General features: G+C 38.7%; 2 protein-coding genes across 2 annotated transcripts; one reads left to right on the forward strand and one right to left on the reverse strand.

The window, feature by feature from the left end:
- The first annotated feature begins 236 nt into the window (after window positions 1–236).
- Window positions 237–10802, forward strand: LOC110683017 (uncharacterized membrane protein C776.05-like). The gene is given in 9 exon segments (XM_021859355.1): window positions 237–494; window positions 624–722; window positions 871–928; window positions 1044–1144; window positions 8486–8581; window positions 8683–8776; window positions 9896–10133; window positions 10309–10608; window positions 10610–10802. Coding segments are annotated over 9 exon segments (1128 nt in total). The 5' UTR covers window positions 237–404; the 3' UTR covers window positions 10662–10802.
- A 1625-nt stretch (window positions 10803–12427) lies between these two features.
- LOC110683018 (E3 ubiquitin-protein ligase SGR9, amyloplastic-like) lies at window positions 12428–13862 on the reverse strand. Its single transcript, XM_021859356.1, has one exon. The coding sequence runs from the start codon at window positions 13424–13426 to the stop codon at window positions 12587–12589; it is 840 nt and encodes a 279-aa protein (XP_021715048.1). The 5' UTR covers window positions 13427–13862; the 3' UTR covers window positions 12428–12586.
- Between the last annotated feature and the right edge of the window lie 4382 nt (window positions 13863–18244).

The raw sequence follows: 18244 nt of genomic DNA on the forward strand, positions 1-18244 counted from the left end.
TGGTGAGTCTAGCCAAATTCAACAAATTCAACTGAAAAAAACAAATTGAGACCATACTTCAAAGTTAAAACAATATTCTTTCTAGAAAAATCTGCAATAATTTGGCAAAAAAAACAGAAAGTTCCAAGATTCATACGTGGACATTATCTACACTGTCCACGACTCCACGTATGAACAGATTCAATCGATAGATAATCTTTTTAATTTACCACCTTTATAATTTCATTTTTAATTTTGACGTGTATTGCTAACAATTATCTTGTCAGAAAACCTAAAACTCACTTAATTGAATATTCTCGATATCAAATTTTGCATCAAAAACTTCCAATTTTAGAAATTTATATAATCTTATTGATCAATTGAACAATTTTTAGCAACCTTAATTGGTAAGTAACGGATACAAAATGCCCAGCAGTGATGAGGGATTTGAAGAAATCAATGAATATGAACATTCATTTGAGAAAGTTAAACAGAGGTTAAAGGATCGATCTAAGGTAACCCCAACAATTTTTCTGGTTTTTTCTTTGATCACTTAAAAATTTGATTGTTTTTTTCTTTGATCACTTAAAAATTTGATTGGTTTTTTGTGATTGATTCTGAATGGGTTTGTTTAATTTTTGAAGAAAGTTGCAGAAACTAGAGAGAAAACGAAGAAGATTATCTCTGAACATGCTGAGAGGATTGCCAAACAAGCTGAAGAACACGAAAGATTCATCAATAAGGTAAATTTAATGGTTATTTATAGATTTGAGTTGTTTTGGCATTTGGGTTTTGGTTGTTTAGTTTGATTTATTGAATGTATATAAGGTGTTTGTTTAAAAGCGCAGCTGAAATTTTGTGGGGTTTTTGTGATTTATTGTTTGATCTCAGGTTACTTATCTGTGTGGTGTACTTGGGTTTGGAGGATTTTGCTTTCTACTTGGGGCAAGTGAGTCTTAAATTTCTTACCAATCTGAATTTTGGTTTTGCAGCATTTATTTTGTTTTAGGTGTAGATTTAGGTTGTTGAATCGTAGTACTTATTGTCCAATTTTTAATTTTCAGGGCCACAAGATGTTCCTATTGTGTATTGTCTATTTTATGTCATATTTGTTCCACTGAGATGGATTTACTATCGGTACAAGAAGTGGCATTACTATCTTTTGGTAAGTCTGGTCTGAACTACCTACCATTATTTCTTCATTACGCATCTAAAGTATGTTTTGGACTGGACAATGCTATGAACATCCTTGTAACTGTTGTGGCAGACTCATAATTCTCTTCAGTGAAAAGTTTATATATTAAGAGATTCATTGTTCTAGTAAATAAAATTTGAAATTCTGCCAACAAAATCACATATAGTTATTGAAAGAGGCTAGCTAAGAAATTTTATGCAACCAAATCCAAAGTTATGTTACTTTGTTTTATTGGTGCTTACAACTTGGATGGGACTATGGGAGCTGTACAGGATTCATTAGTGAATGGTATGGATGTAAGTATGTAACTGTGTAAGGCTGTAAATGGAGTTCCTGTTGTGCTTAAATTTTTGTGGGTAACATTTAACCTGGGTAACATTTGTTGTGCTTAACGGCGTAATATAATGATAAGTCATTACCCAATCTTGAGAAAAAAGGATAATAAATACTCCTTACAAAGTATTTTTTTTCTTTCAGATTAATCCTGGAATAACTTTAAAAATAATGAATGACTCAAGGCATACAAGATGCGTATTGCATGCCCTTATTAGCCTTCTCTTTAAGAAGGGAAACTGTTTCGGGGTTTTCTGATGTCCTGCAGGAGAGTTACAATTTCGAGACTGGAACCGGACGCCTGTACCTGCAAAACAAACGGATGCTCCGGATGATTGGAGATCCGCCTCCGACGGTCAAGTTAGTACTTGATTAAGGAGTAATTAATGCGGAAATTAATGTGATTGAGTCTCTCTAGGTGAGAGTGTTTAATGTGTGTAATCTGCGTTTTTTGCGTGTTCTCTCCCTTAATGAGGATTAAGGGAGGTATTTATAACCTCGGGAAACGTGTCTATCTAGGTTTAGGTTAACCTTGGGCTGATTGGGCTTCCCTCGGGAGTTGGGCCTAGGTGACCGGTTATCCCAGGTGTCATGGGAAGGACACGTGTCGTGTCGTAATTGGTCCATGGTGGACGGATCATTGCTTGACACGTGGCTGGCCCCTATTGGCCCATGTGACGGACACATGGCGGAACCTGATTGGTCCACTTGTCAGATGGTGATTGGTGGGGAAAAATCCCCTAATCATTTGCCCCTCACAGGTGGCACGTGACTGGTCACGTGTTACCTGTGACAGGTATCGCCCTGTAACAGACGACGGCCTGCTGCAGGTGTCACTCGGCGAGAGGCCGAGAGATTCTCCCGCCAAAATTTTGAATTCTGGAAGTGACCCTTCGCCTTCTCACTTCGCCTATATAAAGGAGTGTTGACTTCGGTCATTTTCACACTTGAAAACTTTGTGAGAGAACATTCGGACCCCTGAACTTGCTCTGACATTTTGGACCCTTTCTGCCTACCGCCTGACAAGCCGACTGCAAAGGATTTTCAGAACATCATCAATCGTCACTCGTTCAGGGTAACCGTCGGTTCTCTTACTCTTAATTTTCTCTATACTTTATTCTTTTTTGAAATGGCACCACGGAAGCACACGACACGACCTAGGTTAGTGATCAGCCGGTCACCGGGGACGGCTGAATCTAGAACTAGGAGTGCCGCCTGCCCTTTTCTGGACCCATCTTTGCCCTTTATACAAAGTCCGACTGTATCTGTGTCTATGCAGAGCATGATGGCCAGAACAAAAAAGACTGCCAGGATCTCAAACTCAGACGGCTCCTCCCACAGGGTGCCGATTAGTGAAACATCTGGCCAGATGTGGAAGTGAAACAAAGCGGCTTGAAAGCCGGAGGGAGGAGTCAAAGTGACCCCTTCCCATTTTACAGTTGACAATTCTACATTCTCTCCTGCTCCTTTTAAAGGAGAGGAGGCGGGCCCCTCCGGGAGAGGGGAAGAGTCGTCCTCTTCGGACTCGTCAGAGGACGATTCCGAGTCTAGCTCTTCTGGCCATGCTTCCCTGGACACAGAAGAGAAAAACAGTCGCCTACAAGAGGCGAGGCTTTCTCACGCAGTTGAGAAGGGGGACGATTGGGCGGAGCCATCCGCCTCTCACCGAGAGCAAAATACCCCCTACTACTGCACGGTACCTCGGGGCCGGATCACGGCCATGCAAGAGAAAGTGGAGAGCTTTATCGCAAACCACACAATGGGCCCCGACTTTTTAGTGTTCGTGCCGGATCCAGAAGACACAGTCGTATGGCCGGCTGGTACCAGTTACGATGGCGCCTGCTTTGGCTGCTACGAGGCGGCCATCAAGGCTGGGCTGCGCTTCCCACTACATCCAGCTGTTCAGCGGATCTTGGATGGGTATGAGTTGGGGTTATGGCAGTTAGCCCCGAACTCCTGGGTCAACGTACTCGGCTATGTGGCCGGGTGCGAACTGCACGGGGTGGAGCCGAGCTTCGAGGCTTTCGCCCACATGAACTACCTCAGCCGGCCCCCTAAGGCAGGCGGTACCGGCTGGTATCAATTGACGAGTCACAGGGGCTACCTCATGACGAGAGGTAAAGCAAACAAATGGAAGGACTGGCGGAGCACCTTCCTTATCATTGAGAGTTCAGACACAGAGCTGAACAAGCGCTTCAACAGGTGGAACAGGAATCCGCCCCTTCTTGCAGGCGGCCGCAGCATGCCGCCTGTTCCCCCCAAGGCTAAGAAAGAGATCCTAGATAAAGGACTCTTCAAAGTAGAGTCGAAGGTGAACTCTACTTCAGGGTTACGAGAGCAAGTACCCCTGCACTGCGTCCTGAGCTTCAAATGGCTCTACGACGAGTACTTTTTGGCCGCCTGCGGCCTCAGCAGTCGGTGCTCAAGAGGTAGCCGGCCTGTCGAATACTCTGCTGTTCCGTGCATTTCTTGTTATGACTTATTAACTTTGCTATTTGTTTTTGCAGCGGACGCCAAGAGCAAAATTACCGCCTCCAAGACTGCGGCGGCCATGTTGCGGGCCTCCATCATGCAACAGTCTTCAACCGACTCCCCCAACAAGGGGGCACCCTTGGTGGGCTTCGAACCTTTCACCCTCTTTTTGGAGTTGTGTTTATGCATATACCGACTCTTTTCTTCTTTTTTAGACGGGCGCTCCAAGAGCTTCTTCTTCCCAACAGCCGGACCCCAAGGCCCGGAGGACGACTGTTGCGAGCTCTCCTGGTTCTGCCGGGAAACATGCGGCGGCTGAGAAACAGCCGACCACTTCTTCTAAAACTCCAGCTGGGCCACCTAGAAGTATGAAATTGTCCTTGTAAATTTTAGACTTGCTCCCTTCTTTACTAGGTCTAATCCGTTTGTTTATGCTTGATGCAGCCGGCCCTCAGGAGCCAGACTTGGTCGAGGTGGCCAAGTCTATGATCAAGGCCGTTCCTCCAGCTGAAAGGGAGGCGGTCAGGGGTGTCGGCACCCTTGACCTAGACGGGATTGCAGGGGTCCTTGCTGAGGTATACTTAGCATATTTTTGAGTATTTGAATTCCAGGACGCCTGTTTTCTCTTTTTGTTTGGAAACTGACGCCTGTTCCCCTTTTTACTTAGGCCCTGCTCCGAGTGAACGGCTTTCGCAAGCCGCTTGACCGGAAGAACAAAGAGGTAAAGGCTGCAAAAGCTATGGCCGCCTCTGACTGTGATAAGGCAATGTTTCAAATTGCCCAAAATGAAGTTCTGACCATTGATATTCTTTATTATCAGGCGCAGGCTACCGCCGCTATCTGGGCTCAGTTAGAGGCGGCCCAGAAGAGGAATAGCGAGCTGGAGGCGACCATCAACAACCTCAAGGCCGAGCTGAGACCTCTTCGCCAAAAGATGTCCTCATACGAAACCTTGGAGAAATCTTTGGCGAGCGTAAAGGTACGCCTGGTGACCCAGGAGAAGAGTCTTACTCAGGAGCTCTCGGAAAAGGCCGAGCAAGAAAAGAAAGAGCAGGTCCGGGAGATGATGGAAGACTCTGCTCAAATCCAGCGGTTGACTTGGGGCCGCCTCTTCCCCAATGCCGACTTTGCCTCATGGGAAAAAACGTACCGCCAGTGTTCTGATAGATATAATCAGGAGATCCTGGCGGCTGCTGAGGAAGAGGCGTTGGAGGAGGCGTTGGAGGAGGAGGAGCAGCCGGTAGTGACGCTTGTGCCGCTTGGGGGTAATGCATCAAAGAAGGATGCAGCTGAAGCCGAGTCCAGCAAGAAGAGTGCTGACCAGGCGGCAGCTGCTAATATTGAAGATCTGCCCCCTTCTTAAGCTTTATGTCTTCTTTCCACGGCCTGCGTGCCGTTTGTTTTTATTTACCCGGCCAGGGGGCCGGGGCTCTGAATATTTTGCCGGTCTTTAATGACCGGCTTCTTTTTAATGAATTTTTTTGTTTTGCTTCAAATTTGTTTAAGTATTGAATATTCTGATATCCAATTGTACACTATACCGACTGTTTTACATGGCCGATAGTTGCAGACAGGTACGAATAGTTAGTCACGCCGCCTATGCCCCTGGACGACTGGTTGTCTGTTTCCAGGCTAGACGATCAGTCGGCCATTTATCCAATCGGTATTCGAACCATTTTAAAGACTGGATCCCCTTTAGGCAGGCGGTTCCGTCATATAAAATTAACCAAGTAGGAAAGTGGTTTAGGCCGACATGATCCCGTTTAGGCCGACTGTTTCCCGCCATATTAATCTAGTGTGAACAGGTGCTGTATGAACACCTTTTTAGTTTCATACTAAAATTTTGAAGGAGTGACCAAGTAAACATGATTGTTACCTAGTCGCCTCGTACCATCCGAGAGGTTCAGAAGTTAACAGGTTGTCTGGCGGCCTTGGGAAGATTTCTTAGCCGTTCAGGCGACAAATGCCTATACTTTTTCTAGGCAATTAAGAAAAAGGCAAGGTTTGAATGGGGGCCGGATGCTGAGGCGGCCTTCCAGAAATTGAAAGTTCACTTGCATTCCTTGCCGAGAGACCCATCAGTCGGCTGCTGCCGAACAGGCGGTGCGCCTGCTGGCTCGCTTCCAGTTTGAAGATGTTCCCGTTCCCTCCTTTCGGTATGACGGGTACGTCGGGCCCTTAGGGTCCCGTCTGAAGCTGTGTGAGCTTCAACTTCAAATTCATTCTCAGTATCGTGGTCCGACTGAACTTGAGGGTCGTCTAAGGGACGCCTCTCTTCAGGAGTCGGTACAGACGTGGATGCCATCTCAGAAGTACTCTCCCCACAGACGGCGCCAAATGTTTCGGGGTTTTCTGATGTCCTGCGGGAGAGTTACAATTCCGAGACTGGAACCGGACGCCTGTACCTGCAAAACAAACGGATGCTCCGGATGATTGGAGATCCGCCTCCGACGGTCAAGTTAGTACTTGATTAAGGAGTAATTAATGCGGAAATTAATGTGATTGGGTCTCTCTAGGTGAGAGTGTTTAATGTGTGTAATCTACGTTTTTTGCGTGTTCTCTCCCTTAATGAGGATTAAGGGAGGTAATTATAACCTCGGGAAACGTGTCAATCTAGGTTTAGGTTAACCTTGGGCTGATTGGGCTTCCCTCGGGAGTTGGGCCTAGGTGACCGGTTATCCCAGGTGTCATGGGAAGGACACGTGTCGTGTCGTAATTGGTCCATGGTGGACGGATCATTGCTTGACACGTGGCAGGCCCCTATTGGCCCATGTGACGGACACATGGCGGAACCTGATTGGTCCACTTGTCAGATGGTGATTGGTGGGGAAAAATCCCCTAATCAGAAACCATATCAAGTGAGCAGTGGTCTTAAAAGATTTTTTTTTATTTTTTATTTTTTATTTTTTATTTTATTGAGGGGCTATACATTTTCAGAGGACATACCTTTGTTTACTTTTATTATGATTCCATGCATCAAATTGTGCTTTTTCGTTTTCTTCTTCTTTGATCCACGTATTACATGACTCACATACGGAGAAAGGAAATTAGATCACGACTTTGTTGTAGATGGAAGATTCCCTAGGGGCTAGGGAGAATGAATGGCAGCTAATTAGACTTATAAAGCAAACTCAGATTCTGTAAGTAAGAATTGTTGTAAAATAAATGCCAGCTAGCAATTTGTTTAGATTTTTACTCCGTACAAAATAGAAAAGACAGTCATCTGAACTGAATTTAGCCTTGTCTTGTTGCAGTGGTGGTGATTTTGTGAAAAGTGCGGGTTTGTTTCCATTTATATTTAATATTTTGGACATGCTATGCATGCATGCAACTAACAGCATCAATTAGCCAATATTCCATCCTGTATTTCTCATATCTCAGAGCTGTCAAGTTGAGCCTTGTTGATGTATAGGCCACATTTCCTATTTAAGACCATGCTATAATGATGTAACACTATCTTGATTTAGTTTCCCATATTACTCTTCAAAATTCGTATTAGATATGGTTCCAATATTTTGGGACATAGTAGTAATAATTCATTATTACTTTTATTTATTTACAGTTTGTGGGAATTTTAGGATTGAAGGACTTGTTGGATTCTATTTTTCCATATACCATCTCCATGTCAGCCACTTTCCCTGAGCTCACTGTGAATGTTGTAATGGCCTTATAGGCTGATATACTATGCTTATGTACATATTGGTTTATCCTGTCTAAATTCTGTAAAAGGTTGACTTCTGAGTTCTGACATTATTTATCCTTTCTTATTTTGCACCTGAGATAAATTTTCCATTTCACATTTTGGTATTCATATATTCAGTTTATAAAATTTTGTATTATAATCTTGTGACTAAGTTTCTACCCATAACTTGAACTCATGTCAATGTTCTAATTAATCTGAAGAATGACACTGCAAAGCTTGATGCCTTGAATTTGTAAAGGGATTTGAGTCGTTAGTTGTATACACTATAACAGTGAGATACCAATTACTTGAGTCTTGTTAGATGTGGTAAGGTTGAAAAAATATCTGGACAAAATAGGACTGTATTCTTAGAATCTAGGTAAATAATGTTCTCATCAGGACTTTCAACTATTATTAAAATTCTTACACAAGGAAAGGGGTGATAATTAATCTTTGAGACGATCTTGGGATACAGTTCAATAATGGAGGTATATGAAGTGAGCTTATGCCTATATACTTGTAGTATATACCATCTTGAAGTTTGAATGTTCTTTTTTGACTAATGCATTATACAAGAGTCAAGAGTGTATCACAACGCAGTTTCTGGACTGTTGGTTTACTTTATGTTGCTGCTTATTGAGGCCAATAAGTTAATTTAAAATTTCATTCCTTATTGTATCTTGACACTTAAAGTACATGAGAACAGGACAGATTAGCTTCTATTGGTGCTGTCATATCTCTTTTTAACGTTACTTTTTTTTTTTTTTTTTATTCATAAAATACGAAGAAATGCCTCTCATTGTGAATTGTTCTTATTGTAACAGGATTTTTGCTATTATGCAAATACAATATTCTTGGTTACACTTCTCATGTATCCGAAAAATGAAAAGCTTTTTATGGTTTGCTTTTCATTTGCTGAGGTACGTGAATTATTTTTTATTTTTTATTTTGATGCTACTTTAGTTTTGGTTGGGGAATTTCCTTTTATTCATCTTAATCTGTTCCTGACTTGCAACTGCAGGGACCTTTAGCATGGGCAATTATTGTGTGGAGATGTAGCTTAGTTTTTAATTCAATTGACAAAATTACTAGTGTCCTTATTCACCTATTACCTGGTAAGTAAAGAATTCAAATCGACTGATGAAGTTTTTTTTATCAATCATTTTTCTACTCTATGCTCTTAATACCTCATGGCAAGTCGTGGCTCTCAGAAACTTACTTTATATTTGGACAGTATGTATGGATTTGAATAAGAATGTGAGAAATGTAACAACTAATAACATATTTTTACGTGATTTGTCAATTTGCTGTAAATATGTCATGGCAATCTATGCCTTGTTGAATCGGAAATATTATGAGTTTATCACCTTGTCTTCTGTCTGCATGTCTTTTTTGCTTGTTCCTTCTTTTTTGGCTCAGAATCAGAAACCTGCACTTTAGAGCTTATCTGTTGTTCTACTTCTTAGAATAACTTGGTTGCTGAGGCATTTTTTAGTGGAATTAACATTTTGGCAGGGTATTTTGCATTTGTGCTTATGCAATCAGGTTAATTGGTATTAGCAAGCTATGACAATTTTGTAGCTTCAGTAAATTGACAGGACGACGAAAAATTTAGAGATAACCTTTTCAGAACATATTAACTTTTGAGTCAATGAAACCCGTGCAACGATACATATTAAGTAGTTGTAAGTCAGTAATTTTATGCATGATACATGGAGTTACTAAGAGCTGAAAGGTAGATTGGTAGAGTGCAATGTTTGCAGTTTGCACTGAGTGCAGAAGGTTACAATTTATATGCTTTCATGATCACAAGGAAGAGTGTAATACATTGGGTATAGGGAGTGGGGTAATATTGGTAGTGCATAGTAAGTCTGTTAGGATTAGCTTGGAGAGGAACAAATGAAGTAGTTGAGAGAAAGGAAGGGGAGCTGCTCTATATATATTGAAGAGATTAGACGGAGAGGGAATAATGAAAATATTGCAATTAAGTTTTACTTTTGTTTTAGTTTGTTAATAGTAGTATCCAGCCACTCAAAGGCCTGGGGTTGTAATTCTCTTAGTAATGATTTGATTGCATTGCTAATACAATCATTTATTTTCCCCTAAGCCATCTTCTTCTTCCTTATTTTTTTTTTCTTTTCTATTTCCCTTTGATTTTCCAATCTATTACAGAGGGTAGAACCTTTTTTCTTGAGCTGCTCAGAACTTGAATATCTAATGTGATTGTTTTTCAGGTTTGGTTTTCTTTACTATTCGGTGGTGGAATCCAACCACCTTTGCTGCCATGCATCCTGAAGGAACTGATCGTAGAGTCTCATGGCCTTATGTAGAAAACCAATCATACCTGTGGACATGGCTATTTCTAGTCCCATTGGTTGCTTACACCCTTTGGCAAGTTCTCTATTTTCTGATAGTTAATGTGCTGCGTAGACAGAGGCTTATGCGAGATCCCGAAGTCATGACCTCTTACAGGTATTGATAGTTAATGATATTACTATGAATTGTGTTATTGAAAGAGACAGTGACTGGAAGCCCGTAACTTAGTGGTGACTATAATGATTGAAAGAGCATTTGGGCACCCATTTTATACTCCAAGACTTAAATTGGTTTAGTTGTCCACTTTCTGAATATATATTGAATAATGTAGGGAACTTTCAAAGAAAGCTCAAAAAGCAAACAGTATATTGTGGCGACTGAGTGGCTTGCTCGGGGACCAGAATCGAATGTTGATGTATATAGTTTTTCAGGCTCTTTTTACTGTGGCAACCATGGCACTCACTGTTCCCATCTTCCTGTCATATGAACTGTCTGTGATCTTCCAAATTCTGAAGGTCTCTGCCGCTGTCTGGAATGGAGGAAGCTTTGTGCTAGAAGTGATGCCAAGACAGGTGATTATGAAGGAGAAGAAGAAAAAATTAGAAGTGCAACCTCTTGAAGCCCAGCCCCAGCCCCACGCCACTTGAGAGCCCAGCTCCTACAGACGACGTACAACAAACTTGACAGTTATCTAACATAGTCTTTTTCATCAATGATTGATTTTAATTGGTGTTGTAGATGACCTTTAGTTCTCATTTAAATATGAACGATTTCCTGCCTATATACTCTGATCAAGCATAGAGAGGATACATGCAGGTTTAGCTATGGTGATGACTGTGATGCGAGCTAGGTTGTTAGGATCGGGATCCTACCTTGGATCGATGAGGGGGGTGAGATCGAATCGATAGAATCGGATCGTAAGATCCTACTTAATAACGAATAATATTATATATTATGCTATAAATTGACTTAAAAACATTTATATACAAGTACTAATTTTGATTATATATTTATACACCGTATATCTTTTACTATATATACTTGTATACGGAGTATATAAAAAGTTAAGGCAAAGAAAAAGAGGGTGTAGGTTATACCTTTTGTAAGTTTTATGCATTACTAGTACATTATACAGTCACAATTCTCACAAAAGATATTCTAGCATTGTTATCTGCCTGCCTTAATTAAGTGCCTTTCGGTGGCGTAAAATAACAAAGATAGAAAGCATTTTTGTGCCATTTATTATACTCTACGTCACATGGATACACTTACACACAAACATGCGGCACATAAAAATTCCTTGTCATCTACCACTGTCTTAGCCCCGCTAAAGTATTGACAAGTTTTATGGTATTTAGATCAAGCTCATTCCATACAAACAATAAAGGAAAACCTTAATTAATCTTTAATTTGACCATCATTTGTAATTTGTACCAACGAAAATATATTACTTCCTTCATGTTTTAATAAGTATTACACTTTGATCGGCACATAGTTTTAGACAATATAATTGACTTAAATAAAATATGAGGTAAGTGGGGTAGTATTTGGAATATTAAAAAATTGTAAAAGAAAAATAGTGGAGTTGATAGTTTATTGAAAAGTAATGAATTTGAGAGAAAAGAAATAATAAAAAAGTAGTACTCCCTCCGTTCCTAAAAGAAGGACCTTTTTGGCCAAATTTTAGTCCCAAAATTTTCATCTTATTTGCATTAAAATACCCTCCAATTTGCAATAATATTTGTGCAAAATTAACTTCCCCATGCAAATTTTGCTTTTATTTATTTATTTTTCTTATATATATATTTATTAATTTCTCTCTCTACTTTTTTGCAAACCTCATGTAAATTTTTCTTTTCAATGTACGTATATTAGTTTTCTTGTACACTCTTCTACTTCCAACTTAAGTTTCTTAATACCCGTGAAAACTCCCCAAAAGGGTCGTTCTTTTAAGGACGGAGGAAGTAGTAAGTTTGGGTGGGGACCATGAGAGAAGATATATATCATATTTAAATGTAGCTTTTTGCCAAAATAAAGAAGTGTAAAACTTATTAAAACACGGCCGCATATAATAAGTATAACACTTATTAGTACACGAAGGGATTATTTAAGTCCTCTAGTGTTATAATTTATATAAATATTAATAGTCGAAACTTTACAATGATTAGTGTGACTGGTAAAGAAATGAGAATTATAAGATAATTTTTTTTTTTTTTTTTTTGTAATTTGGCAAAATTTGTGTACAATTTTGGCTGAGGAGTGAAGTTTCACGTGATTTGGAATTTTGGATGCCTAAGCTATTAACACTCCATACAAATTACCTGTCACGTACGGAATATAAGAACAATTGCGTGATTAGATTGATTACTATCCTAAGAAATTCTATCCTAAAACCCCCCTCAAATACACACACCAAAAAAAAAAAAAAAAAAAAAAAAACATAAAACAAATAAAACAAAAATTCCCACCGGATTATAGTTGTATAAACAGCTAGGAAAACAAGCTGTAAATGGGACATACATATACCAGTATTTCTATCTACTTAATTGTTAATATTTGATTCTAAACTTAAATTAACATCCACTAATATGAAGAAATCATTCTGTACTTTAACCAAGTTTAACAATGGCATCCCACAACCGTTGAATCTCTCCGTACGCATCATCCGTGGGCAGCTGAAATCTGCAACAAGGACATGTGTTTCTTTTAGTAAGCCAAGGCAACACACACTTCCAATGGAATATATGCTCACATGGTAATACACATACATCCCTTCCTACTATCATTTCCTCTTTGCATATCACACACTCTACTCCACCACAGCTCTCGATCGATGGCAATGCCACCACTGCGTCAATTGAGGCGGCTACCTCCTTCCCAGCCTCGATCACGTTGCCACACCCTTTGGTGTTGACAAATCTCCTGCACTTTACTACCAGGTCTACAAATGCCCCTAGCACTTGGTAGGGTGTTAGGGACATTGCAAAGCCAGTGGATAGGTTATTTAACATGGTATCAGAGCCATACAATTTCAGAATCCCCTGCCACTGTGCAGGGGATACTGACTCCAGGGTTGTCGGTTGGTGCTGGCGGACTTCACAGAAGAATAAGAGTAAGAGGACGGAATCAAGATCACGAAGGCGGACCCTACTGGAGGAGGATATGTACTTTTGGGACAATGAAGGGAATAAGAAGGGTGTAAGGAGGTGGAGGAAGGAGAGGAGGTGGCGGGCGACGAGGAGGGATTTTTCAGAGAGGGAGAGGGAGTAGAGGTGGTTGATGGTGTGAGTGAAGAGGGTGGGCAAGGTGAGGAGTGATGCAAGGTGGTGGTTGTGGCGGCGAAAGGTGGAGGAAAGAGAATGAGACAATGAGTTTAGTTGAGAAGAGGTGAGTGTGGAGAGGGCAGCCATGACTATGGACTCGGTTGTTGTAGTAAATTGGTCAGCCATAGTTGAGTATAGGATTCTTTGGGATTGGGAGAAATATGATCAACTTTTTTTAGTGGAGAAGAGAAGTTTTGTAAATTAAGGAATTGATGATTTGTGGGGCATTTTTATACACATTTTTGTAGTTTGTATGGGCCAGAGGAATTCCTTACTTTGACTCTTTTGCGTACACCCACAGTCCATATCAAAGGCCTTTTGCTAGAAGTTTAGAAATTTATGTTCTTTAAAGTTAAAGGTAAAATCTGAAAAGCAAAAGGCTACTCAAGTGTTTGATCACTTAATCGACTATGTTACTCTCTCTATCCCTTTATGTTTTCCCTAGTTTTCTTTTAGTTTGTTTTATTGAATTTGTCGTAGAATCTGAGGATTAACACTTTACTCTCACATTCACTACATTATTAGGTTTCTTTAATTTTTTTTTTATTGACTTTACCTAGCTAAAAATTAATAAAAAAAAATTCAGTGGAACAGAAAAAGAGATGAAGACCATGTTCTCTTCACCTTATTTTTATTGAACAAAAATTATTTTTATTAATTTCCTATTATATTTCTTTTTTACGGTTACTGATTTTTAGAAATTATTTTATTAAATCAAAATTACTTTTACCGAGTATAATTTTTATAAGGTGAAGAGAACAGAGGCGAAGTTATCGTCTAATATAAAATTACATGTTTAAAGTCTTAGGGTGGGATATAAGATCAAATATCATCTGCATAATAAGGCATTTAAAGTATCTTAGGCAACCCTCGTAGCATATAGAAACATTGCATACACAAAAAGGCAAGGTAGGTAAAGGCATAAGCAAACTCCAAATCTTGCACAGAATGTAATGGACATATGCAATTGGATTTGTGCTATGGATTTGTTGTGGATCACAAAGCAATTATAATTGACCCAATTGGCATATGAATGTGTGTATGATTTGTGCACAATGTCCAAGTAGCTACATTCTTCTTCGGATTTCATCTATTCACTGATTTGGCCGCAATAATTGCAAAGCAACAACCAGAAATGCAAGAAAACTCAAAGACAGATTGCATGAATTTCATGTTCCCTATTTTTCTAACATATCAAATTATTGATAAAATTGGTGTGATTTTCTTTAATTTTATTCAATTGGCTTTTTCTATATTAATAATGTGTTTTAGTTGTTATCCAAGTATGCATGATGGTATACCTACTAATTGCAGATTGAGATGATCCACTAAACAGTGTAATTAATTGGTGATTTCTTGTATTAGTTACCCTAGTTATGCTATCAAATTAACTCGTTAACTTGTACTTCGTAGTTACTAAGCTTATAGCAAAAGCCAAAAGGCCATGCCAAATGACGAGATTCTTGAACCTATTTTTACTCCCTTCCATTTTAATAAGTTGGTATATATTCCCTCTGTTTTTATTACTTGTTCCATTTAATTTTTTTGAAACTTTTAACAATATTTTACCTTTTCCCTCCCCACTAGGTCACAACTGGTCTCCTCATATCATATTTTAATATTTTTTTTTATATTCACTCTTCTCTCCACTTATATCCATCCGCACATGAAGAAATGAAGCAATTAATAAAATACAGAGAAAGTACTTTATTTCTCTTACGATAATGAAATTCTCTTTTTAATCCTCCCTCAATCCACCAGTGGCGGAGCCAGGATTTTCAACTTGGGGGGACAAAATCGTACACCGAATCTTCCTCTAAGTATTGGACTCATTTTCGTTGGACCCATTTTTATTGAGTTTCGTTCTTTTAAACAAGAATTGTCGAAGATCGGGTTGTTTAGTTGCCTTGGATTTGTTTGAATTTGGTGAATCTTTTGACATTTCCTAATTAAATTGAAAATTATATATCAATTTCCACAATCCACATCATTACATAATAACAAAACCTAAGATTCTAATTTCTAAATTTCTAATTCAACTATACATTTCAATAATTTAAATTCTCAAAAACAGGGGAAAAAAATTAAATACCAATAATTCAGAGATTAAACAATTCAATTTTCAATAAGTTCAATACTTCAAAGTTCAAAACTTCAATACCCACAAATCAACAAATGACAAATCCACAATCATTCTCAATCGAAATTAAACAAGTTGATATATACAACAATTTCATCAATTAAACAAGTAATAAGTTGAAATTCGTCTTCAATACCCACAAATGACAAAATCGTCAAATCCACAATAATTCTCAATCGAAATTAAAAAAGACTAACAAGTAATAAGTTGATATATACAACAATTTCATCAATTAAACAAGTAATAAGTTGAAATTCAGATTTACATACCTCCATTGATTTGGGTGAATTGGGTCTAGCGAAGACCGGAAGACCGAAGACAGCAAGACACCCGCCACCAACACCGACACCGCACACCGGCGACACGAACTGTCGTCTGTCGAACTCCAAGTCGCGAACTGGTGATTTGGGTGAACAGAACCGGCGACGGGAGCAGGGGTGGAGCCAATAAAGGGCGGAAGACCGAAGACAGCAACGTCAGCAAGACACCCGACACCGCCACTGGACGGGAGAAGACGCGAACGAACCAACGAAGTGCCGCCGACGAGCCTGACTGCCTGAGAACTCTAAGTCTCCAACTTTCGAACTTCGAAGAGAGAGAAATTGAGAATTGTGAAAGTTAGGGTTTAGTTTTGCAATTTCTTTTCTTCTTCTTTCTGTCTCACTTCAGTTTTTTTTTTAATTTTTTTTCTTTAATTTTTTTTTTTAAAATTTTTTTTTTTGAAAATGGGGGGACAAGTGTCCCCACATGTCCCCTTCTAGCTCCGCCCATGCAATCCACCATATGGGTCTACTTTATCGGATTTATGTCTCTAAACGCATTTCTCTTTCCTATCCAAAAGTTCAAAAAAGGGGAATCATCTACATTTAATTTGCTTAATAATATTGCTTGATGATCTGTGTAGTTACAATCTACCTGAATTTGTGTGGAATATAATGAGTAGATCTTTTGGATAAGAACAATTTTTACGAAAAACAGATATAGTTGTACATCTAATATTAAGGAGTTGATCTTATGAGCCTCTATGCTTGACAAACAGCAATTCAACTATCAAACTGTAATTTGACATAGTTCTAAATTGTCCAATTAATATGGAATCGAGGATGATGATGATAGGTTGTGGCGGCCTCATCGGTCTTGTGTCCGTTAACCTCCAAGGGGAACTCCAATTAGGGCTGAGCAAAACTACCCGAAAAATCGAAAACCTGTTCTGTAAACGTTTTGTAAATTAGGGTACCCGATCCGATAAACATAACGGATTAGGTACTCGTTCTGATAATTTGTTATCGGGTATGATTATTGAGTATCATTTTAAAATTAACGGTTACCCGATCCGATCCGATAAACAATTTTTTTTTTCTCCTTTCCTACTTAAATCTATTTTTCCAAAATCTAAACTATTACTTTACTTAATAATCACTTTATAATATCAATGATTAGTAATATTATTAATAATTTGGTCAAGATCATGTGGTATTGCTGTTAATTAGTGTTAATTGATATCATAATAATTACATTATTAAGTTTATTTATCATTATTGGATCTTATTGAGTACCTGATAATCGATTCGAAAATCCGGATACCCGAACTTATTGATTCAGTTTATGGATATCACTTTTAGTGATATTGGTTATCGGTTATCCGAACCGTTAGTACTAACAGTACGGGTACCCGTGCCATACTCACCCCTCTCCAACCCTCCAATGCACAAGATGGGTACAGTCCCAAAATGGAGCCTCCAAAACATAAGTCAGTTGACATCTTGCCGTGTATAGTTAGAGATTTATGAGCAATATAATATCCTTTGGGCCTCATATATATACGTAGTATATTGTAGGCTATGTTAATTATTAATGGGTTGGGTTGTTATTATATGTAAATCACGTACAACTAGCCCCAAAGTGGGTACAAATTAGTTATATAGTGGTCACTTTTGATATATCTATACTTAGTATTACCTCGTTTTATATTATTTGCAACGATTTGACATAAAGTGTGAAATGTCAAATCGTTGCAAATAATATGAAATGAAGGTAGTATTTAAAAACTCAAACTAAAAAGACATGTGTTCCTATCCTATCATACTTTTTAATTTTCTCTTTTCCAACCCAATGCCACGTGTCTTCTTACATTACATTGTTCTTCATCTCCTCAAAATAAAAAAAACTGTAAATTCTTACTATTTTACCATTAAATAGAATTTAAAATTAAGTAATGCATTGTCGGACATAAATGACCATAACCCCGATATAATAACCTACTAATAATTAGTCAGGGAAAATAACCCTACAACTTCCCTAACTCCTAAACCATTAAAGAATTAAAAATTAACTCCATTAAAGATTACATACCATTAACACTATAAAGAACAAGAAAACAATAAAATAAAAACTATAGTGACCCAACAAAGGAAAAACAATATACTCCCAAACCAAACTCTCCAATCTTGACCAAAGGAAGTCCAAAGGAGATTTCAGAAGAAGTCCAAAGGCAAAATATGATGAAATTAAGGGCCTCGAAGAATTGTAACAATCGAAGGTATAGTATAAATTTTTTTTTTTTGCTAATTCTACACAAGATATTCACACTTCTTCTAAAAAGAGGCACACTGTACTCTTTATTTGACACATATGTCATATGATCTCATCAAAATACGAGGAATCTACATTGCAGACTTGGATATAACAAAAAGAGATTGGAGAATAACTGCAAGAATCATCTGAATGTGGGATGTGCGCTACAATACAACAAATAATATACCAGAGGCTATAGACATTGTGTTGCTCGATGAACAAGTATTAAT

The sequence above is a fragment of the Chenopodium quinoa genome, unplaced genomic scaffold, assembly GCF_001683475.1.
Source record: "Chenopodium quinoa cultivar QQ74 unplaced genomic scaffold, ASM168347v1, whole genome shotgun sequence".
Taxonomy (NCBI): Eukaryota; Viridiplantae; Streptophyta; class Magnoliopsida; order Caryophyllales; family Amaranthaceae; genus Chenopodium; species Chenopodium quinoa.

Coding starts and splice junctions, on each gene's coding strand:
- LOC110683018 (XM_021859356.1), bottom strand. CDS start 13,426: ATGGCTGACCAATTTACTACAACAACCGAGTCCATAGTCATGGCTGCC.